Genomic DNA, 26794 nt, shown 5'->3' on the forward strand with positions numbered 1-26794 from the left:
CTGATCAGAATAAACGACTCTAAACAATGGTCAGGAAAAAGGTACAGTGCACGTCCTGCGGAAGCACCCTTCTCCCACCACACACACAATCTCACCATTACATTCAAAACCCAAGTTATGTTTTGTGCAAGTTAGGTTCACACAGATCTCCTAAGTGGTCTTGCGTCACAAGGGTTTTTCAGGACGACTGTCCCCAATGTTGGCAGAACATAAATATGGTTCCATGTACAAGACACTTTAACTCCCAGCAAACCCTGAAAACATATTCTGACTTCCTTCTCCTGGGGTTGTTGGACAGATGCTGAGAAAGAAAGAGTCTTGGGAATCCTTGTGGAAGTAAAAAAAGAAAGAATTTGTCCATTAATTCTTTGTTTATTATTGATTTCTTCCTGCCATTCTTTGCATTCTTGCTTTTCTTTAATTTGTGCCTTCCTCTTTTATGGTTTCATGGAAATGTTTGAGAGGAAGGCATTCTTACCTCTGGAAATGGAGATGTAATGCTTTGTTCCTGCTCAAAACATACTCATGCTTTGTGATGTCACTTTTTTTAAACCATTTATAAGTAATTATGGATACAGATGTCATTTATTACAGTCCCCACGTCAGAATATGCATACTTCCCTACCATAAATAAAAATAGTATGCCATTTCAATAGCGTGTCGGAATCTGCAGCATTCATAAAACAGTAGGCGAGAAACACCCAGATGACGTACTATCCAGCAAAATTCTGAAGTGCCGATGCACTGGACACTATACTATGCCATAATGCGTCAGGAGCAGAAAAACTGTCAGATTCAAAATGTTGAATTAAAAAACAAATACACAGGAAAACCACGAGTTGGCTGGCTCTTTTCAACTGTGTTTTATACACCAAGAAAGTTGTTCCTTGTGGTTAAATTGTGCTTCTTTAACAAAACCTGATACGATTATTTTCGAATTTGTTGTTGCAACCTCATATATTCGGGTCACTGGACAATGCACAATATTGAAGTAGTCTGTGATTATATTTATACTACTCACCTGCCTACCTAAAAAACACACTTTGTTAGTGGCCGAGAAGTACTCTATTAATCAAATGCAGTACATACTCTGAAAGTGCGTGAACTGAGACGCAGCTGTTATTTCCCAACCCTGAGTACCCAAAACACAGAACAATATGGATGAAGGTATTAGAGTAATTATGCATTTGAAGAATAACGTACTTCTTGGCCATTAATAAAGTATGTTATTTAGGTGTGTAGTATGAATATATTCTCAGACATAATCATCCGGGAACGTGGGCATTGTTCCGTGACCCTGAATGTATGAAAATGTAACAACAAATGCAAAAATAATTTACTCTGTTTTTGTTAAACAAGTACAGTTTATCAACCAGGAACAGCTTTGCTTGTAGATATAGCATTTACATTTTTTCTTTGCCATTTTTCTTTTTTAATTCTGACAGTGTCTAAGCTCCCGAGGCATTATGGGTTGGTAAAGTGTCCAGTGGATGCGCACTTCAGAATCTCGCCAAATGCAGAAGGTCTACTGGGTTTTTTCAGCTTAATGGTTTTTGAATACTGAGGATACGGTTATACCACTTATACATACTATACAGTAGGGAAGTAGATATATTCAGACACAGGGATTCAAAGACTAGGATTAGGAAACACTGATTTACCAAACAGTAGCTCAGCACTTTTTGACCTATAGTCCTTCGGTCCTTTTTGGGCTTTTTCCAGACCTGCTTTCCATTTAGGTTTGGTCAGGTTACAGCTGGCCTCTATCCCAATAGTTGACTAGTCTACTTAGTCTGATATTAAACTACTGTCAATTTGTAGTCTGAGCAAAAGACTAATCTGATCTTCCTCCGAGACTTGCTTCAGGTCAGTCGGAATGGTCCGATTATGGTCTGATCTCAAACTGACCTATTTTTTAGCTTCTTCTGATCCAGTGAAGTCACTGTAGCTCTGTCCTACTTTCTTCTTAGACCCTTTCCATTCTCTTCTCAGCTTGCTGGCCTGTGGCCTAGCTGGTGTTAGCAGTGGGTCAGTCTGCCACGCAGTTCGTGCTGAGTTTGCGTAGCTGCCGAGTTTGTCAGCTGAGCTGCTGGTTGCAGATGCATTATTTAGTGGCTGCTCTCTTCCACATAAACAGAGTATCAATTATAGAAAGAGAGGGTAATTAATCTTTGAAAAGGGGCTATGCTTATTCAGGCTGGAATCCGCTGATAGTCCAAGTGTGTGGGAGTACTTGCGAGTGCCTTGCATGTGCGCACGCTAGTCTGTTTTGTGTTTTTACGGAAAACATTTCATCCCTGTAGGTTATTGCATGGGCTTCAGTCTTGGTAGCAATGTTAGCAGGTGGTAGTTCACTTGTATTACATGAGAGATGGTGTGAATTGAAGTCAAAATGCAGAGAATGATCACAAGAGGCGTAGGTGCAAACGTACAACACATATGGCGATTATTTTGTAAAGACATAAGATGGGTAAAGAGGGTCAGCTATAGAGAAAATAGAATAAGACGAAGAAAGCCAAAGTGTGTAGGGTGCAGTGAAGAAACAAAGTTGTGTGTGACAACTGATATTAATTGTGCATTTAGGAGGAGACTGAAGTCTTGTGCTTGAAAGCAGATGAATAAAACATGGTGTCCTGAATTCAGGTTGAACCCCACCATCCAGACCCAAAGTGAGACAGCTAGTGGAGACTCCCCTTCTCAAGCAGGATGAAAGATTCATCCTTGTTTATGGCAAAGTCAGACATTCACAGACAGAAACTGTGATCTTGGTTATTGTTTGAAGTACTATGGGCCACCAGTTTACTCATGTGTAGTAAAGTAAGGATCTTTGCAACCATCTATGTATTTGATGGGGAACCTGGGAATGCATTGAAATCCATGTACAAGCGCAGACCACCCTATGCCTTTAAACAGCACTAATTCTCCTAGGTACACTTACACACAGTTTTTCGATGTTGTTAGCGGATAGGTTGTTCCAAGCATCTTGGAGAACCAGTCCGTTTTTTGTTCTTTGGACTGCAATGAAAACTGACTGACCAACGAGTCGCTGTTTTCTTGTCTTCTGTCTCATTTTTTTGCAATTGTTGGTCTATGCACATATGCATTAGAAATATGTCAGATTAAATGGATTGCAAACAGTGTGCCTTGTTGACTTTAAGTTACAGGGACAGTCCCCCTGGAGCAACCGGAGGTTAAGTATCTTGCTAAAGTGCACAATGGTGATAGCTTAAATATTGCCTCTAGCGGGATTTGAACCTGCAACCATTTGGTTACTAGCCCCAATCTTTAATCACCAGACAAGGCCTGGGATATACATTATCAGTGTGTGCGCATTCATGAATGTTCCACAAAGTTAAATAGTCCAGTTTTTTAGTTCAACTGGATCATAATCGCAGATCATCTTCTCTTATGTCTTTATAGTAGAGCCAGACGATGCGCTGCTGTCTGGTATCTTAAGAAATATCAAACTTCTAATCCTGGAAATGTGTTGGAACTAGGAAATGTTTTATTCATAATAGACTTGGTGTTTGCAGTTGAAGTCTTTAAAGACCGGCATTCCATTTCTGCTGAGCTTCCTATTTGGGCTGTGCTGATACAATTGCAATATTTTGAATCGTGACATGTATCGTGATGCATTTCGTGAGGTGGTTGCCAATACCCTTCCCTATTTTCTAAGTTCTGTATGTGTGTGTTAGACAGGTGGTAAAGGGTCTCCACTCACATCCTGACCTCGGATAGTGGTTGATTTAATTATGGTAGATAGTTCGTAACACTCATCATGTGATTTCCCTTCTAACTAAAAGTTTCATTACTGTAGCCCCATGTAGTAAATTGTCAAACTGTGCCTTTCACATTGACAGTGGGGGATTTAGGAAGCTGACATATTGGGGTGACTCTATGGAAACACTTTTGGGCATGTTCAGGAAGTGTTAAATCGCTGTTCCAGGAAGTGAGGTCTGTTTACATTTATTTATATAGCATCACTGAAATTAATGTATGTTTAAAAGAGATTAAAAAATGGGAACACACAAAAACCAAAATCACAACAAAAAAAAAACAAAAAAATGAGAAAGCATTGAAAGGGCATACTCCCCTTACTGTACTCTTTTAGTAACATTTTGAGTATGTTATAACTGTTGGCCACAGGCATTATGTAATGTCTAGCTTTATTGTCATTTAAAATGGCAAAAGGATGTTGACCACAGTTTGCCTTTAAGCTACTGTGCCCCCGCTGGGTGTGCGTGTATGTTCAAAATGGAGTGCAGCTATAAATAGATGTTGTGTAATCTAGATTTGGCTTTGTGTGATAAGGCACAGAGCTGTACAGTGACTCTACTGTAGCTATTTTTGTGTTTACTTAGTACACTGTGGCACTGTATAAACAGTTTATGTCGTGAATCTTTATCTGTGTTTACATAGATATCCTGCCGGGTCACATGGTCTCCAGTTGGGCTCACAATATGGCTGATGTTCCTTTCAGAATGTGATTTGTATAGTGTTATAAATTAAACCCAAAGAACAAAGTCATCAAAAGAATCCACTGTGTGTGTATGTGAGGATACATGAATATGGACAAGTGTTTTTTGCCTAAATTAAAGCTAATGTGTTGTACAATTCTTTCTTGTATCTCAGCTTAATATGCAGCATCAATTGTAAGTAAGCCACTTGGAGGTATCACCTAAAAGTGTTTCTTTATTTAATGTGTGGCGTGTCCCGTCCGTCCCAACACAGCAACATTGGCTTGATCTGTGGTGTGTTTGGGGCGGGACAGTTGTACAACCAATGGAAGACAGGTGTAAACAGGAATTTAATATAATCTGGTCTTCCAATTTAGCAAGCATCCCTGAACATTCAAATCCATGGGAAATGCTGTGCAGTCCTAAGTAATTGGAGAAAATTGACAAGTTGGAAATCACATTGAATGCCAGTGTAGTGGCCTGCTTTTATTTGTGGCTCGGTGGTGTTCGTAGACAGGTCATGTGCTCAACATATTCCGGACTGTTGTGAAAGGATGTTTTGTACTCTATTCCAACTCTATATCTCTCTTCACCTCTCTTTCTTCATCTTTTGCTTTTAATATCATCTATGTCAATGGCCACCACTCCCACTTTTCTTTCATTAAATTTTTCATGTTCTTTCGGTCATGTGATGTGGCTCTTGAATTGATTGCGCCATTTGCCCTTTTCCAAGAGCCCTTAATTGGCTAATTAATTGGGCCAGTGAAACATAACACCCCTCCATTCCTCTTCTGCTTTCCTTTTTCTTCATTCTTTACAAGAATAATTTCTACTCTCTCCATCAAACCTTTAGGGTTATAGTGTCATCTTCCATCTTATCAAGTAGATTTAATCTCATTATCCCTGGACACAATTTAGATTTTAATTTGTTCTGACAATATTCTCACAAGATTCACATTTGCTGCTATTGAGGTTGATGTACTGTAGGGGTGGGTTTTGGAGTAGGGTTTGGTTAGGATAGGGTTAAGTTTAGGGTTAGGGGTAAGATTAAGTGTTACTACAGATGTAATTAAATGCAGGTTTTTTGAATGTAAGTACAATGCAACAAAACGTATGTACATAATTAGTACATTGTATCAAATGCTTAAGTACATACAATAGTAGTTAAAGACACCAAATATAAAGTTGGTTAATTGATGTTTTTGTCCCTATGGTTTTTCAGTGCACTGAAGTCCTCCTGGGTAGTTCGTATCGTAAATACGATATGATGTGCGTTCAAGTGATTCTAGTCAGAAAGAATGGACCAGTTTTACAATTTCATATTTCTTTCTCTCTTTTTCACTTATTAGCAAAGGTAGGAAGCTTTTTCAGCACCAATGCAACAAAATGAAGAGCAAAGCCACACATAATGTTTTTAATTGTCGCTGCTTAAACCAGCTAAAAGAGTCTTATTTTCATTGTTATTTTCAAGTTTTATCATCATTCTTCATAACAGTACAAAAATTTATACAAACTATACTTCACAGTCAAACTCCTCATGTCAAACTAAATTATTACCAATAACAATTTGCTTCCGCCATGATTCTTAAATCGACATGCCCCCAACTCAGAAAGTCGGGGTTCAAAGAAAATCAAGAATTTCCCACTCGTAATTCCGTCTTTGTGGTGGCGTTCATGTGTGCTCATCTCGTAAATACGATCTTTCCAAAACGACTTCAATGCACCACAACACGCACACATTAGCACTTGCGTTTGTCTGCTGCGGATGCACAAAAAATGGGAAAATGGGAGTTACTAGCCAAAGGCATATTCCCTATGGAGTCAAGTAGCAATGAGAACAGCTTTAAACTGCACAGACATTTTGGAGGGCAGGTGCTCAAGTGGAAAAAAGGGCACCCCTCTCAAAATTATTTATAAAAAATAAAGTTACAACCAGTAGCACATCTTTATATTTTGCAGTATGTAAGATTCAGAAACCCTTGTTATTAATGACACCTGTGGCCATTAAGTGAACTGCCAGCTACTTGTTGCTCATGCTCGTGCACACTCCATAGGGACACGAGCGAGCGAGCATCCAAAATAATGACGTAATGTACAAAGAGACAGTGTGATTCACCAGCATCGTGCTGACAGATGAGGTAACATAATTACAATTACAAAGTTATGAGTGTTTTACTACAAACTTTGAGACTGTATATTATATTTGCCTCTCCAGTGCTGGAACAGGGCTAAAACAAAGTGTGGATATAGGTCTGACTATGCGAGACTGTAGTTTGAAGTAATCACTTTTCTTTGCATGATACATTAACTGCATTTATAAGATAGCCTATGTCGGTGTTAGCTAGCTAGCCAGCTTTATCAAAAGCTGTTACCTAAATTTGGTGGATGATGACAGTAGCTGTTTATAAAATAGACTGTACATTATAAATATGTTGACCCAATTCAGTACTGATGTGACCACAACTGTCATTTTGATATATCGATGCTCTGTAGTTTTATAATAATAGAATGTATATATTTTCTGTATAACTAAGTTACGTTACATTAATGAATGGGTCTTTTTGCATTATCTTGAACATTGTCTAGCATTCATTTCATGTGTTATTGTAGTTTAGCTAAAATTACACAGATCAATCCTTATGGCACTATATTTCACATGAATTGCAGTTATGTAAGCTTACCTGTCCAATAAGAAGAACGCCAGTTTAGGGTCGGTTTTGATCCCCAAAAACGAACGAAGGTCCCTCCAGGAATCAAATGCCCTGCCAACGTTCACTCTAGTTTTCACTTGACCACGATCATGTTCCCGTTTAGCCAGACTGGATTCAGTAGATAAATGTTTTTTTCTCTTTTTGTTCTGGCTTACTCTGAGTTTGTGTAGGACGTTTGCTGGATTCCATCTCTAATATAACGTTACCTAGTGTTGCAGTTTGTTGTTGCTGTTGAATAGCGGAAGAGAAGCACTGAGGCAAGGCTCTCGGGAGCGCGCATAAATGTCACATCCTTTGGATTTTCCTGGCAAAAGCGACCCGCTCCCTTCGCATGAAAATCAGTCTACAGGCTTTAATAGGCAACCTAGGAAGTCCGGAAAGGGCTCATTTTTTAAGTTGCATTACAAGCCGTTCACACATTGGCAAAAAAAAGGGCAAATATTACATGAAAATTGTTACATATTGCACCTTTAATTACATATATATATTTTTTTTATTTCAATACCCATACACTCATGCAAATATTTAATACTCAACAGATTTCTACAAAATGATCAATTCACACAGAGACGATGGTCTTTAGCATTCACTATTATCAGTGTTTCTCACAGGATTTTGTGAGATTGAAGTGGGTGGACCTCGGACCCTCTGGGGGTGTCTGGGGGCATGCTTCCCCGTACTATATTTTTTTACATTTTAAAGTTAAATGCATCAATCTGGTGCAATTTGAGAGCAAAATTAAGAGGCTAGATCTATGAAGAACTTTGTGCTCTGGTAAACAATTTTGTGCTCTTGAAGTAATTTAATCATTGTATAGATAAGTATGTTGATGACAAGGCAAAAAACTCACACCCACAAAGCATGGTAAACAAGATGGAGTTTAACGCAGTTCACAAATGGTCAAAACACAAAACTGACTAGAGCATATATTTGAGCCATCAAAGAAATTAAGCAAAAGTGGTTACCTGTGTTGAACTTGCTCCTCAGCTGCTGACTGGGAGTGAGAGATGCTTTGCCGAAGCAACAGCGCAAAACACAATGCTATAGATCTTTTATGTTGTTATGAGAAGTGTAAAAATATTTTCGGTTCATTATGAAACTGTGGCGGGACAAATTAGACAGTCTAGGTACTTAATGGGAAACACTGCTATTTCTACTTTCATCACAATAACAGGCAACAACAAAGAAAACAATGCCACATTGTGCATGCTTTAGTGGTCTGTAAAATAAATAACCATTCAAAATCAACAAATCTTTACACAAAATTGAAAAAAGCTGTTCTCTGAATAAATAAAATAAAAGAATAAACCAGCCAATGTACCCTTCAAACTACAAAGTAGGCGTATGTTCAGTTGCACCAATTAGTCTAAGTGTGTTCTGTGTACTGAGGTGAAGGGAGCAGGATCATTCTCCTGCATTTAAAATTAAAATTAGATGAACAGTTAAACTTTCAAATCTGAGCTTATAAAGGCCCTGGACTATTGTATTGAAATGATATTCAGTTGGCTTGCCTACAACTACCAGTAAATTGTGTGTCACAGGAGTAAGAATCGATAATTTACTAGGCTATATCTTAAAGCTTTTGCTAATCAGTATGAGCATGTAAACAGTGGATGAATCATATATTTGCACATTTTCTTGTGACGGGTGACAGATCGGCTAATGTTTCTGATATCCAAATGTGATTGACTATTAACCAAGTAATGCATATTTATTTGTTTAATTTGCCTGACAAAGGAACTATCCTACTGGATTTCACTCATTTTTCATTGACGACGGTGTCACAATGTTATTTTACGCCAACGCCAGACTACCTTGCTTGCTTGTTAAGCTTAATGGAGGGCTGTTGCCTAAGTTAGTCTTTGCTGTATTGAGATATTTTAATAGTGGTTTAATTTCACAACAGTGACGAACAATGTTGAAACTTAGGGCAAACACAATCGTTACCTGGCTGTCACCAATGAAGGCAGGTCAGAAAGACATGGATGCTGCTCCGCAGGGTGCTCAATTTGCATGCATTAACTGTGGTAGCTTTGACAAGGGAAGTCAAAGAGGGAGGGGCAGGGGCTCATGTGGTCTCGCAGAATTAGAACTCAAATGCAGTTGTTGGGCATTACAACATGCTTTTAATTGAGAATTTATACCATTGGCCAAATGTAAAAACTAAAATATTAAATTAGAAAAAGAAAAAAAAATGTCTTGCAAAAAGGGCACTTATCTAGTCAGAGGCCAAAAAGGCAGGTGCTTGTGCACCACCTGGGGTCTATCTGTGCACATGTGTGTTTAAACTGTAATTTGGCAAATTGTCATCATGTCATCAATAGCAGTTCAGTTACGTGACTTAGTCTGGATTGCTTTCATAAAAGAACTGAACCCTACTGGAGTCCACACCACAACTACTTCAAGCGGTTAGCTGGTGCACACCTGAGTTCAAAAACAGGACCAAAGCATCTGCACCAATTAAACAAACCAAAGTCTGATGCCAAACTGTCTGGTTCCCACAGCAAAAGCTTTAGTGTGAGAGGTATTCTTAACTAGCTTAACAAGAAAGAATACCTTGGTCAACCATCTTCACCAGAAAAGGCCATGTTGGTTGAGAAGCTTTAACAGCTAAGTTTTGCTGGTAAACAGCATGACTGTGCTAGCCAACCAGCTGGACCAACACCAAAATTGCTTTTACCAGCATAACCAGCCCTGAATTTCCATGCTGGTTTAAGAGGTCTTTTTCAGCAGGGGAACGAACCATAATCCGTATCATTGAGACTCAAAGAAATCTATATTTGGGTAGAGAAGTCTAGAGATATGATTAAGGTGGATAATGCACTAGTACAAGCTTTTTAGGGAACATAATGTAATAGCTGCGCTGTTAAGGTCGGTACTTTGACTGAAGACATCTGTGTTGTGTGCGTGAATGAGAGTAGAACTTTGTGAGGTGTTGGTAGATCAAGCCCTGTTGAGATTAGAGAGGACAGGTGGGACTAACTGACCTCCCAATCAGCTCTTTTGTTAGTGGCCACTCTATTCAAACAATCCTCACTACAAAACAAATGTTCCCTTGATTCTGTTTGGAACAACACTATTTATTCAGCAGAGTAATGCAAACTGAGAAAGCTCTAAGATCTTCTATGTACTTCTAAGTTGTCCAGCGCACAAGAGCACTTTATAAAACACTTCAAAGATCATAATAAGCCTACAGTTTAATGTGGAGCGGTTGCTGCATCAGGTGCGCTGAAAGAGTGATTGTGCTGTTTGATGCGCTTAAGAGTTGTTTCTCTCAGCACATGCCTTACATTTTACTGCTATTTTCTGTTTTATAATGTATACATGTTATGACTCAAAATCAGACGTGTATTTCCACATATTTCACAAAACTGTTTGCTTTTACCAAATGCGAGTCTCCATTAAACTTCACTGAGCAAGCGAGCGAGCGCGCATCCACGTCAGTCAAACCGATCACAATGGAGAAAGGGAGCACAATCACTTTGATTAAACTCGTGCGACATCATACCGCACTTTCAGTTTCTGTGTCTCGTTTGGAAGGCTGCATGCTAGGTAGGATGCGTCCTTTGAAGGCTGCAGTATACCGAGTGTCCTCCTTTAAACAAGTCTCGTTTAAACGAGATGGCCTTCGTAGTACAAACGGAAACGGAACGTAACATGGTTGCTATGACAGCATGCCACTCTTTTTTTTTTTCCTATGTTAATAAATACAAGAAATAAAATGTATTTTTTTATCAGATTAATCGAAGAAATAATCAAAGATTAATTGATTATCAAAATAATCGTTAGTTGCAGCCCTACATCTCTGGATGATATACAGTATTGTGTATATGTATCTTTCATATAGACAGCAAAATATATTTTCAGTTACAATTATGTCTTTTTGTGGTTTGACAACTTGAATGAAACCTACAGTATTTAAGGTTACATACAGAGAGATTGCATAACAAACATCACCATTTCTAATCATTTAGTTTGCGCAGTTACACCAGTTTTATACACTAACCTTCAAACTTAACGTTACTCTGTTCATTCTTAGAAGTACAAAAACCTTCGTAACTTTTGTGTGAATGGTGACTATATTCGAGACTTTGGACTACCACCTTCACCACATTGTCAGGCCCTTCAATAGTTAGTACAGTAAATGTTATATTACCCCCTTGTGGTCTCCCAAAGCTATTACACCAGACTGCATTAAACAATAGGCCAAGTGACAGTGAATTAAACAGCACACAAATTAGGCTTCTAATTTAAATGTCGGCTAATGTTAATATATGAAGCCTCAAAAACAAAAATAACGTGGTGATCAATAAATGGTCTGGTTTATAGATTTATCAATATTGACTGAATAGTGACTGTATACTGTATATATATGAATTTGTGATTTATTAAATATCAGCCAGACGGATATTGAGTTTATCGACTTCGGTTTTGAAGTATTTGTTGGATAATTCTGTTAGACCGATATATCGTTTGGGCTGATTTTGAGACTATCTGATAACCGTAACTGCGTGACCAACGAACAGTTAGCTGCTCCTTGTGAGTTTCAAAATCTACCGACAAGCTTGTTCATGGATAATGCAAATCTTCAAATACATTTGACCAATTTTGTGTACATTTAATGTGCTACCTTCAAATTGTATTGTATTGTGAAAGAAGTTTATATATCTGCATTGTAGACAAATAGTTCTGTCTCACATTGACAATAATTCTCTCTGTTTCTCTCTCTTTGTCTTTTATCAGGAATCTCCGCAAGACAGTGCCATCACTCGTGACATTAACCGTACCTTTCCTGCACACGACTACTTCAAAGACACTGGAGGTGATGGGCAGGACTCTCTTTATAAGATCTGTAAGGTGAGCAGATGTTTTTCCAGGTTTTCTTTCATTTTGGCAGCACAGTTCTGATACTGCACTTGCGTTCTACGTAAGGCTTGCAATATCCAGATGAGCGGTGTGATGTGTGGATGTGCGAAATATCAGACCGCTAGATGGCACCATTGACCAATCAGAATGAAGTTTTCCATAGAGCCATGTAATATCCAGTTTATTGTGCTCTGGAAAATGCTCTGGAATATAAATTCTTAAAATCTCTCAAAGAAGTAAAATGTGCACTCCTGGACTGTGCCAGCTCCTTCATAAGCTACTTTTGGTATGGGTTTCTTTATAGTAATCTAGAAATTGCTTAATGGATAAAACACTCTATTGTAAAACAAGTGTCATCTTGTTTAGGGTAGTGGTTGAGTGATGAATATGGGTCATATTGAAATGGGTTTGTCGGTAACACTTTACAATAAGGTTGCATTTGTTAACATTACTCAATGCATTACTTAACGTCAACTAACACAAAAAAATAACATGTATTTACAGTATTTATGTGTCTTGTTTAATGTTAATAATATGCGTTATATTATATTATATATATATATATATATATATATATATATATATACACACTATATTGCCAAGAGTATTCGCTCATCTGCCTTTAGACGCATATGAACTTAAGTGACATCCCATTCTTAATCCATAGGGTTTAATATGACATCGGCCCACCCTTTGCAGCTATAACAGCTTCAACTCTTCTGGGAAGGCTTTCCACAAGGTTTAGGAGTGTGTTTATGGGAATTTTTGACCATTCTTCCAGAAACGCATTTGTGAGGTCAGACACTGATGTTGAACGAGAAGGCCTGGCTCGCAGTCTTCGCTCTAATTCATCCCAAAGGTGCTCTATCGGGTTGAGGTCAGGACTCTGTGCAGGCCCGTCAAGTTCTTCCACACCAAACTCGCTCATCCATGTCTTTATGGACCTTGCTTTGTGCACTGGTGCACAGTCATGTTGGAACAGGAAGGGGCCATCCCCAAACTGTTCCCACAAAGTTGGGAGCATGGAATTGTCCAAAATCTCTTGGTATGCTGAAGCATTCAGAGTTCCTTTCACTGGAACTAAGGGGCCAAGCCCAGCTCCTGAAAAATAACCCCACACCATAATCCCCCCTCCACCAAACTTCACAGTTGGCACAATGCAGTCAGACAAGTACCGTTCTCCTGGCAACCGCCAAACCCAGACTCGTCCATCAGATTGCCAGATGGAGAAGCGTGATCCGTCACTCCAGAGAATGCGTCTCCACTGCTCTAGAGTCCAGTGGCAGCGTGCTTAACACCACTGCATCCGACGCTTTGCATTGCACTTGGTGATGTATGGCTTGGATGCAGCTGCTCGGCCATGGAAACCCATTCCATGAAGCTCTCTACGCACTGTTCTTGAGCTAATCTGAAGGCCAAATGAACTTTGGAGGTCTGTAGCGATTGACTCTGCAGAAAGTTGGCGACCTCTGTGCACTATGTGCCTCAGCATCCGCTGACCCCGCTCTGTCATTTTACGTTGCCTACCACTTCGTGGCTGAGTTGCTGTCATTCCCAATCGCTTCCACTTTGTTATAATACCACTGACAGTTGAATATGGAATATTTAGTAGCGAGGAAATTTCACGACTGGACTTGTTGCACAGGTGGCATCCTATCACAGTACCACGCTGGAATTCACTGAGCTCCTGAGAGCGGCCCATTCTTTCATAAATGTTTGTAGAAGCAGTCTGCATGCCTAGGTGCTTCATTTTATACACCTGTGGCCATGAAAGTGATTGGAACACCTGAATTCAATTATTTGGATGGGTGAGTGAATACTTTTGGCAGTATAGTGTATATATATATAATAAAAGCTGTCGAATTCATGAACAACTACATTACCCACAATGCTGAAGAGTGTTACCATGGAAACAGGAGACTCGCTGAAAGCAGAGATTTTTTAGCGAAGATGGGCCACTTCTATTAAAATGAATGGGAGAAATTAGAACGCTCAACCAAGGAGCTCTGAGCGCCCAATGGTCAATGGATGTAGAAAGGAAGTCCTGCCTAACAGTTAAAAGAGCCAATCACCTTTTAGATACAGACATCATCTGTCAATCAACTCTAGAACACGTAAATGCGTGATTTTTTGCGTAATATGAGGTAAAGAATCAAAATTTATGATTCCAGTATTGTCAGATTTTATTGCTGATTTGAAATATGTTCTTTGATCGTAATCTTGACCAACCATTTTTGAGATTTCGGTCTTTCCCCATTCAAGTAGATTGGAGCTGCACTGGCATAACTGGTAATAGTCTCCCGAGAGCATTCCAAAGATGGCCGACAGTGAACAGACTTGATGGAAAAAAATACCCTGTGTCTCAGTTAGCTCCCTAGCTCCCTATGTTGTGAATCAGTATATCGTAAACATGAATTCGGGCACTGGTAAGGGTACTGATCCACTGAATATTGGGACACTTATGACTCAATTACCCGCGACAGGCGACACATTAACGAAATGAAGCGCATCCAAGCGTAGCTGTTATTAATCAACAGCATTGCTGTATAAATGACACTGTTGTTCATTTTCATTCAAGATATTCAAAAGTACAGTGTTATTATAACAGGTAAATGGCATAAATAAAGAAATAAAAATATACTGGAGTGCATTTTAAGCCTTTTAACAACTAAAATATTTAAAAGATTGTTTCACTTTCATGGTAATTATGAATGAAATTACAAACTACATCTTTTTAAAGAAAAAATAAGGCTTGGACTTCATATATTTACACTTGTGTTCGTCATCTAACGACTTGAGAGACTTCAGAAGACATGATGACATTTCCGGTAATGAGCATACATAGTGAGCAATGATGCTCCCTGGTTTTTAAGGTGCATTGTGGGATTTTTTAGGGAGTGAACGTTTCAGTGCACTGGAACGATTTTGCAAATGAGACAGCCCTTAAAATTGCTGATTCACTGATCAGTGCCCTGACTACTGAACTAGGAAACTGATTGAGATGCACCCTTTGCTGAAAGTTCCATTCAGGATTGACTGGTCTGATTGGAGGATCGCTTCAGGAATCCGGTTCCGTCAAATACAGGTTTTTCCAAAGGATAACGAATGGACCCAACGTGGAAGAAACGATAAAGTTGCAAATGAAGTAATAAATGTTACATTTTTTGAAGGAAATGTGAGCGGAGTTCTCAATAAGTTTCACAAATATGCACAGTAAAAACGTTATTATCATTATTTATCATTAATTAAGAGTCAACAAACATTAGTAACACATTAATTGATGTTCAAATGGTTTCCACTTTACAATAAGGTTCATAAATATCAGAGGTGGAAAGTAACGAATTACAACTTCTCTCTTTACATTACTTGAGTATATTTTCAAAATATCCTACTTTCCTAAGTATAAATAATAGTACTTTTACTTGAGTTGATTAAAAATGAAGTATTCAACTTCGCTACAGTTATTTTTCACCACAATTACAAAGTACAGAAAAAATACATCATATTTCTGAATTTTTGGGAAGAAGAAAGTTATAAGCGCTAAATCTGTTTATAAACTAAAACGTGTTGTGCGCGGCACGACTGAAGTCCGCAGGGCACAGCATCATGAACATTTTTTCAAAACAGTAATGCATGGAATAGCCTTATTCTCTCTAAAACAATAGAGTTTAGGAGAAAATAGAATTTCAGGAGAAATGTGTTTCTTTTTGCCTATTTTTAAAACCTAAATTTGACTGCAAGTGTAAAGCAACTTGTAAGAAATCAATACCTCAGAAAATGGGGGGAAAAACCCACTGTATTGTGATTTCCGCATGGTAGCGCAATCATTTTCAATTGTTTTAATAATAAGAGAAGTGTATATACTATATAAAATATAATTTTCATAAAGTAACTTGTAATTACTTGTAGTTTTTTGGCAAACTACTTATTTACTCAAGTCATAATATTTCTCAGTACTTCTATTTGTACTCAAGTGAATTATTTCTAGCAGTACTTTTACTTAAGTCAGTAAATCTTTTCTTGTACTCTTTACTCAGTACTCAGTACTCTTTTCACCACTGATAAATATGCATAATAAATACTTTATTCTAAGTAGTTCAGTAAAATATCACCCAGGAACATAGGTGACTGGCAATTCTTTCAATATCCCTCCAACTTTTCTCCTCCACAATGGATGTTATCATATGTATACACCTTTCAAAGTTGAGAAATGTGTAAGTAGTATATACACTATATGTTATCATATGCCTTCATATAAATTAACATTATTAAACACTGTAAAGAGGCACTGTTCCTTGTTAGTTCACATTAACTATATACTGTAGATCTATAAATTAACATAAAACAAGATTAATAAATGCTGTAAATAAGTGTTGTTCATTGTTAGTTCATGTTCACTAATGCATTAACTAATGTTAACTAAGTCATTAGCAAATGTTAACAAAGGCAACCTTATTGTAAAGTGTTTTCAGCTAGAGCAAGAACCACATGACATCTTTGAAAAGTTGTCATTTTTGGGGAGATTTAGTGGAGGGGTGACCTTAATGGGAGGCACCAATTATGACATCACAAAAATGTGTATTTCTGTTTTGAATATCCACAATCAATCAGCTTTCTAAAAGCATAGTAAGAGGTCTTTACAATATAATGGTACACCCATAGTGGATGTTCAGTGACACACATTACCTGTTTAACAACTTCCACACTTTTCAGGTCTCACAAACTTTTTCCCTAAAATAATGAGGTCAGTGGGTGTAATGTGAAAGTCAGTAATGATGAGGGTATGAGGAGATTGATGGCTGAGTTTCCATCTTTGGGCGCCTCTTAATAATTCAGCAGTCCTCTCTCTGAGTGTTACTGCCATCATTTATATGGCTCGATAGATTTGTCATATTGACCACACGGTGCGATTCAGATCTCTCAATGCTGGCCTCTAACCACCACAATTCAATCCAGTCCTCAAAGATTGTTAGGACTGCAATTTGTGTTTGTCACAATCTTAGCAGGCATTTTTAACACAGTTTTGGGAGGCATGTAGGTCAACCTGAAGGAATAGTTCACCCAAAAATGAAAATTCTGTCATTAACTGCTGAGAAAGTATTTTAAAATCATAAAATGACACATCACCACTCAAATTAAGAACACCACTACTCATAATTCTAATAAACATTGTATGACTTTCCCTCTGCAGGCATACTCTGTATATGATGAAGAGATTGGTTACTGCCAGGGACAGTCCTTCCTCGCCGCTGTGCTGCTGCTACACGTGAGTGTCACATATGTCACACACTCTTAGAATAAGAAGTTTTTACTGCAATGCATGTGTCTATTGCTTCATTCCTTAAAATGAGAAGCAATGCCATCTAGTGGAGATTTTCTGCTATCAGCTGTACTGTATGGTCCATTTCTGTGTATGTTTGGGATGCTGGGATATGGCCATTATTTACTACAATGACGTTCCAAACCCATATTACTTTCTTACGTGGAAAACTAGAGAAAATATATTGAGGAGTGTCCAGAGTGCTCTTTTTCAAAATGTGTACGGGTTGTCAAGCTCCAAAAAAAAAAAAACAAAGATATATATATATATATATATATATATATATATATATATATATATATATATATATATATAATAGATGCTTGTCAGGTGCATATTAAGATGCGTATCGGGTGATCCGATCGTATGTGGTCAGGCTAGACACAGATTTAAGGTCGCTTAAATGCATCTCCTGTGACCACTTGTGATCAGATTTCGAGGGGAGGGTCTCTGATTACATGATGACATACAGAACATCAATCAGTATGTCAGTGTGCTACTGAGTGATAATAAACCGCAAAAAATCTGAAAAGACTAAGAAAGTGCGAATAAAACCGGCACACTAGGTGTGTTTACATGGACCCTCGTAATCCGTTTGTGATCGGACTATTAGCACAGTCTGAATAAAAACGTCTCATGTAACCACATCAATGGGAATGAATTGGTCAAATCCAATGAAAACTTCATTTGGATTGTAAAGGGTGGTGTAAATCTTTTATAATCCATTCAAGAACAAAATACTTGCCATGTAAATGCTTGATCGGGTTGCTTTCTGAAACTGTGACGTTGTGTGCATGTCCATAACTGACGCAGTAATGGTGTCATGACAACGAGGGAATGCTGAACTCTGAGAAGACGTGTGACACAATAGAAGATCGAAATGTCACACACCACTGACCTCTAATATTTCAAAGCTAGATGTTTTTTGTTGTTGCTGGATAGCAAGTAGATGGTATATTTTAAAATTCGGAATGATTTTTTATTTGATTTGTGATGTATTGTTTATTAAAACCAGAAGCCCTCGTGTTACATCATATCCTCATTCGTTGCGTTGTCTGAAATAATGCACAAAGTCTAGTGTGACCGCCCCTTCAAACGGCAAGGGAATGCTGTTTGGTCGTGCAGTGTACGCATGTCACAAGATCAATTCAGATTTGATGCTTTTGACATATAAATGCGCGCATCAACGTAAAAACTTTTTTTGCCGTTCATATAAACAGTTCGTTCGGAATCATTAGATTGGATTGACAGCTAGTGTTTCTCCCAGATGCTGCTGAAATTTGATCGAAGCACAAACGCAACATTTCAACCAAAATGATCCTTTATTTTAGTGGAGTACTTGAGCTTCAGATGTTCGTGCTTCTCATAGGTGTCCCTGCATGTTGACATCAGACACACTGAATAAGATCTGTGAAGTTCTCGTGCTTGTGTATGTATTCGCTTTTTTCAGATTTTCCTATCGGATGGTTATTTGCCTTTTTAAAGCTGTTAATAACCGGCGAAGTTTAAACTCTTGTTATAACGTAGCGGTTGATTGACAGATGAGGGATGGCGCTTCACTACTGTCCGGGACGCATTCCGGATGGATTAGCGTTTACACCTGTAATGCAGTGTTGTAACATGCGTTTTTGACAACCTCCATATGTATTTTTTGTGATCCGATCATAAAACGTTTTGCACCCAATTTGCACCTGATTTAAAGCTGACCAATTGTTATTGGATCACCTGAAACGCATATTAATACAGTACTAGGATTAAACGGGGTATTCAATGTCATAAAGACATTTAGCAGATGTCTTTGAGATGTTAATGATTTAGAATCTGATATTTATGAGATGTTAATTAGACTGCAATGGTTTTCAGATGAAACACTAACAGACATCTCAGAAACTTATGTGTGCTATCAAGGTTTTGTGGGGAACAGACCGAAATGTATCATTTTCACTGTAAATTTCCCTCTGCCACAACTGTCAAACCTCCTTTAAGCATCAAGACACTTGTTAGAATTGAGATGTATAAATCCAGACATGTCTGTTTGTGAAGTGTGTCATGTTATTTCATGTGTAGATGCCAGAGGAGCAGGCGTTCAGCGTGCTGGTGAAGATCATGTTTGAATACGGTCTCAGGGAGCTCTTTAAGCAGAACTTTGAAGATCTGCACTGCAAGTTCTTCCAGCTGGAGAGACTCATGCAGGTCAGTGAGGGTTTGTAATGGTTTATTAATCAACAATTTCACAAAATTAAATTGTTAGAAATTTAAATTTGTCTACAAATGAATATTATCCAAAAGTAAAATATTGTGTATACATTTTTAAACATACATAATTATAAAAAAAAAAGAATGTTATACGATTGTTATATATTTATAAATAAAATGTACAAATAGGGATGCACCGATATGAACATTTTGGCCGATACCGATAATTCAGTGTATTTGGAGGCCGATAACCAACATATTTGCCGATAAATCTATATCTGGATATAAATCTACATTTTGTGTGTCTGATTACAAAAACAAAAGGCTCACGTTATAAAGCCACATCCGGAGCACTTCTAATGAAATCAATCATGTAAATTGGATTATTGTTTTTATATTAAAACAACTTCAATTGCAGAAAACAAGGAACCTGCAAGAAACATCTAAAATTTATAAATCATGAACTAAATGTAGCCTACTTTGAACCAGTTAAATAAAGAAATTATTCACTCCTATGGCCAACTTCCTTTTATTTAAAAAAAGCATAATGACTCATGCAGTTTAAAATTAATATGATGAGTGAGCTACTTTTATAAATACAGTGCATTGCACTTGATTCAAACCTGTGAAAAGACAAAACTAAGGAATGCAAACAAGTCTCAAACTCACTCCTAACATAACAGTGAATTTGAAAAGAAAAGAAACAAAATGCATGTGACATAATTAAATACTGTATAATGGAGTGTTTACTCAGATCCAGTCTGATCCTCTAAATCTAAGCCAGAAGGCACCAATCAAAACCCACATGACGTGCCTGGAAAAGCCATAATTTATCGGCTTTGATATATCTGCCATATTTTCTTATCGGACCGATAACCACTAACTTTAAAATTCACATTTATCGGCTGATACCGATATAGCCACCAATAAAATTGTGCATCCCTATGTATAAATAAAAATAAAATAAATGAATATTAATTTAATGTAACAAATTTAATAATTAATTAATTGAATTATAATATTAAATAAAATTATATAAACATACTGTATTATCAATATTTAAAATATATAAATAACATTTAAATCTAAAATAAAATATTATAAATATAATTATAAATATTATATTATCATGCATTATATGTAATATCATTTATTATATTGACATAATTAAAAATTATATATATATATATATATATATATATATATATATATATATATATTTTTTTTTTTTTTTTTTTTTTTATTAATGTTATCCTTTGTTGTAGGAATACATTCCAGACCTGTACGCACACTTCCTGAATCTGGGTTTGGAAGCGCACATGTACGCCTCCCAGTGGTTCCTCACTCTCTTCACAGCCAAATTCCCCCTCTACATGGTCTTTCACATCATAGACCTACTGCTGTGTGAGGTAACAGATTTGACATATTAAACATTTCAAATGAATTTTGTTTAATTATCATAAATGATGATTATATTTAACATATTTACCTGCCTTACCTTAAAAGTCTCTTTTTCAGCTCTGTCTTCAGACAGTTTACCTGTTAATTTAGATGACAAATAAAAATTAGAGATTTTTTTCTCTCTCAATCTGACTGTTCTTTTCTCCTTTCAGGGCATCAGTGTCATTTTCAATGTGGCTCTTGCGTTACTGAAGGTAAATCACCGGCTGCCACTTTTCATCTTTTTCTAAGAGGTTTCACCAAGGAAACATAATGAATGTGCAGGCCCATTTCCCCAAAATTAACCTGCAAACAACCCGTGCCTCATTGCCATGGTTACAGCTATTTAAAGGATGTTTGACTTTATTGGCACTCTTGATATTTGGCACATACATTACACTGTGATCAGATATGTTAATTAGTGAAGCACTGCTATCATTTAACCCTAGGATGAGATGCAGTGTCTTTCCAGCGTACCACCCAAACACTTCAACTGAAAATTAGTACCATTAACCTAAGATCACGTCTCTTTGACTTGAAGGAGCAGTGCTGTCTGGCCCTAAGAACTTTCTTAAAGCTCTCTGTATCTCCACAGACATCTAAAGATGACCTGTTACAGACTGATTTTGAAGGCGCGCTGAAGTTCTTTCGAGTGCCTGTGCCCAAACGCTATCGCTCAGAGGAGAACGCCAAGAAGCTCATGGAGCTAGCATGTAGTATGAAGGTAACCAATCAAAGCTCTCAGTGTCCATAATCAGGCTGGTTAACTAGTCCTTAAGAATCATTATTCACTCACCCTCATGTGCTTCCTAACCCAAGTGATTTTCTTTCTTTCATGGAACACAAAAGAAAAAAAGTGACAAATCTTCACACAGCTTTTTGCCATTTACAGTATGACAGTAAATAGTGACTCTCAAATCAAATCGTTGATCAACACATTGAAGCAGCGCCCAAATCAAATATGATGACAGTGGTGCAGGTTGGACATCAATGACATCAAACCTGATGGCTATATGGCTTTAGAAGACTTTGGAATATAGTGCATGAGTTGTATTGATTTCTTCTCTATGGTTTTATTATTATTATTATTTTCTTTTTGGAGCACGACATCCTGTAGTCGCCATTCACTTTCATTATGTGGCATAAGCCGTGTGAAATTTTTCAAATTTTTGTAATAATGATATAATTTGTGTTTTTGGGTGAACACTTCCTTTAAATTAATAGTTCACCCCAAAATGAAAGTTCTCTCATCATTTACTCATCCTCATACCATCCCAGATGTGTATGACTTTCTTTCTTCTGCAGAACACAAATTCTGATTTGTAGAAAAATATTTCAGCTCAGTAGGTCCTTACAATGCAAGTGAATGGTGATCAGACCTTTGTAGCTCCAAAACGCACATAAAGGAAACATAGAAGTAATCAATCAGACTCCAATGGTTCAATCCATATCTTCAGAAGTGATATAATAGGTTTGGATGAGAAACAATATTTAAGTCTTTTTTTACTCGAAATCTGCACTTAACTTTCACTTTCAGATGTGAAAGTAAAACTAAACAGGCACAACATATAACTTTCAGATGTAAAAGTGAAAGTGGAGATTTAGAGTTAAAAATAAGGATCTGTTTCTCACCCACACCTATTATATTTCTTCTGAAGATATGGATTTAAACACAGGAGTTGTATGGATTACTTTTATGTTTCCTTTATGTGATGTTTGGTGCTACAGAGTTCTGGCCACCATTCACTTGCATTGTATGGACCTAAAGAGTTGAGATATTCTTCTAAAAATCTTTGTTTGTGTTCTGCAGAAGAAAGAAAGTCATACACATCTGGAATAGGATGAGGGTGAGTAAATGATGAGAGAATTTTCATTTTTGGGTGAACTTTCACTTTAAGATGTTTCTGTCCCCTATGTTTCCTAACTGTGACGGGCACAGACGTAGATGTTACAAGAGCCCATAATTAATAACATGCCAGATGCAGTTTATTGTTTAACCAAAATCCCAATAATAACCAGGAAAAATTAAGATTTGGTGCATAATGTGGGACTTTTAACTATAAACAAGCTCAAAACACGCATGGGACTCTTATTTTGATATGACAGAGACTTAGCTCTGTTTCAATTACAAAATCTGCATTGAAGTGAGGATAGAAATATGGATTAATATTGTCAATGATGAAAGATTTAGATAAAGCAAATCCCCATGTGATTGTTTTTATTTCACCTCTAGAGGCCGCTGTTGTACTATAGAATCAAACCGCTCTAACTGTAGAATCCTCCAGTGTCGGCTACAGAGGAACATGTAGGAATAATAATAATTGAAAAAAATTTAACGGCAACTATTGACATAGATTTTTGCTTATATACCTCTAGTTCAGATTCCATTCAAACTTAAAATTTACGATTGAAGTTTGAAAATCTCCAATTGACATGCATTTATGTAATAATTAGCATTCAAAATGTAACCAACAGTGATGTCATTGCAATATTTGCATTCTGCATTGTGCCTGTCTATTTAAATAGCCTCCTTTCCACTGCACAGATTGTCTCGTTATGTATCTCAAAACTTTATTTTGCTGCCTTGCAATCACTGGTTTTTCATCTGAAAATGCAAATCTAGTTCAAAACTCATTTTTAGCCAAAGTATTTGTATGAATTACGTAGTGTTAATGTGGTTAGTTTTAATTTTCATTTGGTCGTATTCTCTATTATCAGCATTTAGAATCCTTTATGATACGTCAAGTGACTGCTAAGAGAACCTGATGGAGTTTTGATGTAATATTCAGGCGTGACCAGCAGAGGACATTGGTTTTTGGTGCATTATGGAACTCATTTTTTACTCCAACAAAGTGGATGCATTTTGATTCAGGTTGTTATACTTCCTGTGATCTATCTATGGTATTTGGTGTGTAAAAAGTGGGTCTTTATGATGAACAAAACAAATCCACATTCATAGAATGCGTCTTGTATGTCCACGTCTTCACCTGCCATGGATCACCATTCATTTTCATTGCATCTTTTTTCCAAGAATTTCCATTTTTGGTTCAGCTATCCCTTTAGCATACATGTACAGGTTTTTAAGTGATGCAGTGAGGTCACTGTTTTCACCCTTGGTATCTGAACTTGTTAGTGTGACCCAATGAGCACATCAGGTTGTAACAGAGCACAAATTGTTCAGTGATGGAGGAGAATAGAAGGAAGTATCATTCCATCTCGACCAGCAACCACATTCTGTCAGCACAAGAAGGTGGGCAGCTGAGATGAAGATATGAGAGAGTTTGTCATTGAATGTGTATCTGTACCTGTCATTACACACTTTACTTTCTGGAAATGCTGGCCTCTGCACTGTCAAGTGTGTTTTATGTGTCGTGCTGCCATATCAAGTCTTGAGTGCAGTCAAAACAGGACTGATTGAGTCTCTTTTGGCCCTGCTCGCTTTCCTTCCAAATACAAACTAACCTATATTTCTCTACATCCTTCACTCACGCTCTCCCATCACAACACTGAAAGCTCACTACTGAGTTTAGGTGCCTTTGTGTGTTATTTCAGTATGAGAGACCCATGGCCCCTTCCTCAGTTTAAGTGACACCACCCCCTTTGGTTTAAAAGCAGATGTGATCAAAAGAGCTTTTACATGCTGCAACACCAGTGTTGGAGGACCTAACTAAGACCCCGTTTCCTCCTGGTATTAAGATATGTTTCAGGTGATACGATCACAAGTGGTCAGCGATGAATACAGGCGGAAATGGGGTGCAAAACATTTTGTGATCGGATCACAAAAACCATATACGAAGGTAGTCGAAAACAAATGTGACCACATCACATTTGAGGTGTGAATGCTAATCAGTCCTGAATGCATCCCGAACAGCAGTGAAGCACCATTCCTCACCTGTCAATCAACTGCTACGTTACAACAAGTTTAAACTTTGCTGGCTACTAGCGGCTTTAAAAGGAGAAGTAACCATCTGATAGGAAAATTCGACAAAAACATACACAAGCACGAGAACTTCACAGATCTTCTTCAGTGTGTCTGATGTCAACATGCAGGGTGTTTTTCTGTGCTTTTCAGGGCACTTTTGCTGTATCATGCAGTAAAACACTGACGTAGTGATTGATGCATGTCATCATGAAATCAGAGACTCTCCCCTCAAAATCCAAACACAAGTGGTGACAGGAGATGCATTTAAGCGAATGGGTGTAAACAGCGATGGGTCTTGCCTGACTACATGTGATCGGATCACCAAAACTTATCTTAAAGAGATATTTCACCCAAAAATGAAAATTCTCTCATCATTTACTCACCCTCATGCCATCCCAGTTGTGTAGGACTTTCTTTCTTCTGCAGAACACAAACGAAGGTTTTTAGAAGAATATTTCAGCTCTGTAGGTCCATACAATGCAAGTGAACAGTTACCAGAACTCTGAAGCTCCAAAAGTCACATAAAGTCAATATTTAAGTAATTTTTTACTATAAATCTCCACTCTCACTTCCTTATTCTTTTTCTTTTGTTTTTGGCGATTCACATTCTTTGTACATATTGCCACCTACTGAGCAGGGAATTTAAAGTTAAAATAATACGTAAAAATTGATCTGTTTCTCACACACCTTTCATATCGCTTCTGAAGATATGGATTGAACCACTGGAATCGAATGAATTACTTTTATGCTGCCTTTATATGTTTTTTGGAGCTTCAAAGTTCTGGCCACTATTCACTTAAATTATATGGACCTACAGAGCTGAAATATTCTTCTAAAAATCTTCATTTGTTTTCAGCAGAAGAAAGTAAGTCATACACATCTGGGATGGCATGAGGGTGAGTAAATGATGAGAGAATTTTCATTTTTGGGTGAACTATTCCTTTAATACCAGGTGTAAATGGGGTCTCAAAGTAGAGACACTTCAATTTTTTTTTGTATCGTACTTTTCCTGTAACAAAGTAATTTTAAAAAACATTTCGATATTTATGATTGCTTGATTTTAGATTACCAGCAAAACCATTGCAAGTATAACATAAATATTCAATACATTATCCAGTTCTAATAGAAATGAAAGTGTTCTTAACAGTAGAACAGAGTCTTATCTGTTCAATTTTGGAATTGATTTCTAATTTGTGCCAGACAAATATATATTATTTAATTATTTTTATAATAAATAAACAAATAAATAAAAAAAGAATATTTATTGAAGTATTTCCAGGAAGCTTGACTGTAGATTAGCTTTATATTATGATTAGTGTGCAGCTGAGGAAGCTGCAGTTTCAAAGTAGCTTCCACAACACTGTATAACACACACAATTTCATTTCACTGCACCCTGCCCTTAATTGTTCCCCCGGGTGTCGTTGAAAACACACTGACTGATGAACTCGTCTTGACATTGAGGGCTTCTGTATGGATCTCATTTCAACTCGACATGGCTCCATCTGTGGAGGCATTATGGATAAATATATAACATACCCGGTTCTATGTCTCAAAGCCTGTGCAATATGCTAAATAGGGCTCATTTACAAACCTGCATGTATTTGCAGCTCCTGCAAGTGTGAGGGACCAGAGGGTTCCTGTGAGGAATAGCTGGTGCTATTTACACAAAATGCACTCAGTCTCACAGAAATTGGGTCATTTGATGAGAACGGGGTAGTATTGAGCTGCAGGATGATAAACACGACACAGTGTGTATATTTGGGTGTCCACAGTGCAGGAACTGCATGAACAGAAATCTTGTTAAATGAATAAGTGGTTAGTCACAGTATTATGTTAAGATAACTCTTTCAGATCTACTTTGAATCTCAGCTTCATTTTGTC

General features: G+C 37.4%; 1 protein-coding gene across 2 annotated transcripts in view; it reads left to right on the top strand.

Moving 5' to 3' along the window:
• Positions 1 to 26794, top strand: part of LOC127432493 (rab GTPase-activating protein 1) — a 157679-nt gene that overhangs the window by 101651 nt on the left and 29234 nt on the right. For both annotated transcript variants that reach the window (XM_051683625.1, XM_051683624.1), the window contains exons 15-20: positions 11912 to 12025; positions 17226 to 17300; positions 19422 to 19547; positions 20816 to 20959; positions 21164 to 21205; positions 21586 to 21714. In XM_051683625.1, coding sequence (XP_051539585.1) covers positions 11912 to 12025; positions 17226 to 17300; positions 19422 to 19547; positions 20816 to 20959; positions 21164 to 21205; positions 21586 to 21714 — 630 coding nt within the window. The remainder of the gene's footprint in view (positions 1 to 11911; positions 12026 to 17225; positions 17301 to 19421; positions 19548 to 20815; positions 20960 to 21163; positions 21206 to 21585; positions 21715 to 26794) is intronic.

Source organism: Myxocyprinus asiaticus, chromosome 42 (assembly GCF_019703515.2).
Source record: "Myxocyprinus asiaticus isolate MX2 ecotype Aquarium Trade chromosome 42, UBuf_Myxa_2, whole genome shotgun sequence".
Taxonomy (NCBI): domain Eukaryota; kingdom Metazoa; phylum Chordata; class Actinopteri; order Cypriniformes; family Catostomidae; genus Myxocyprinus; species Myxocyprinus asiaticus.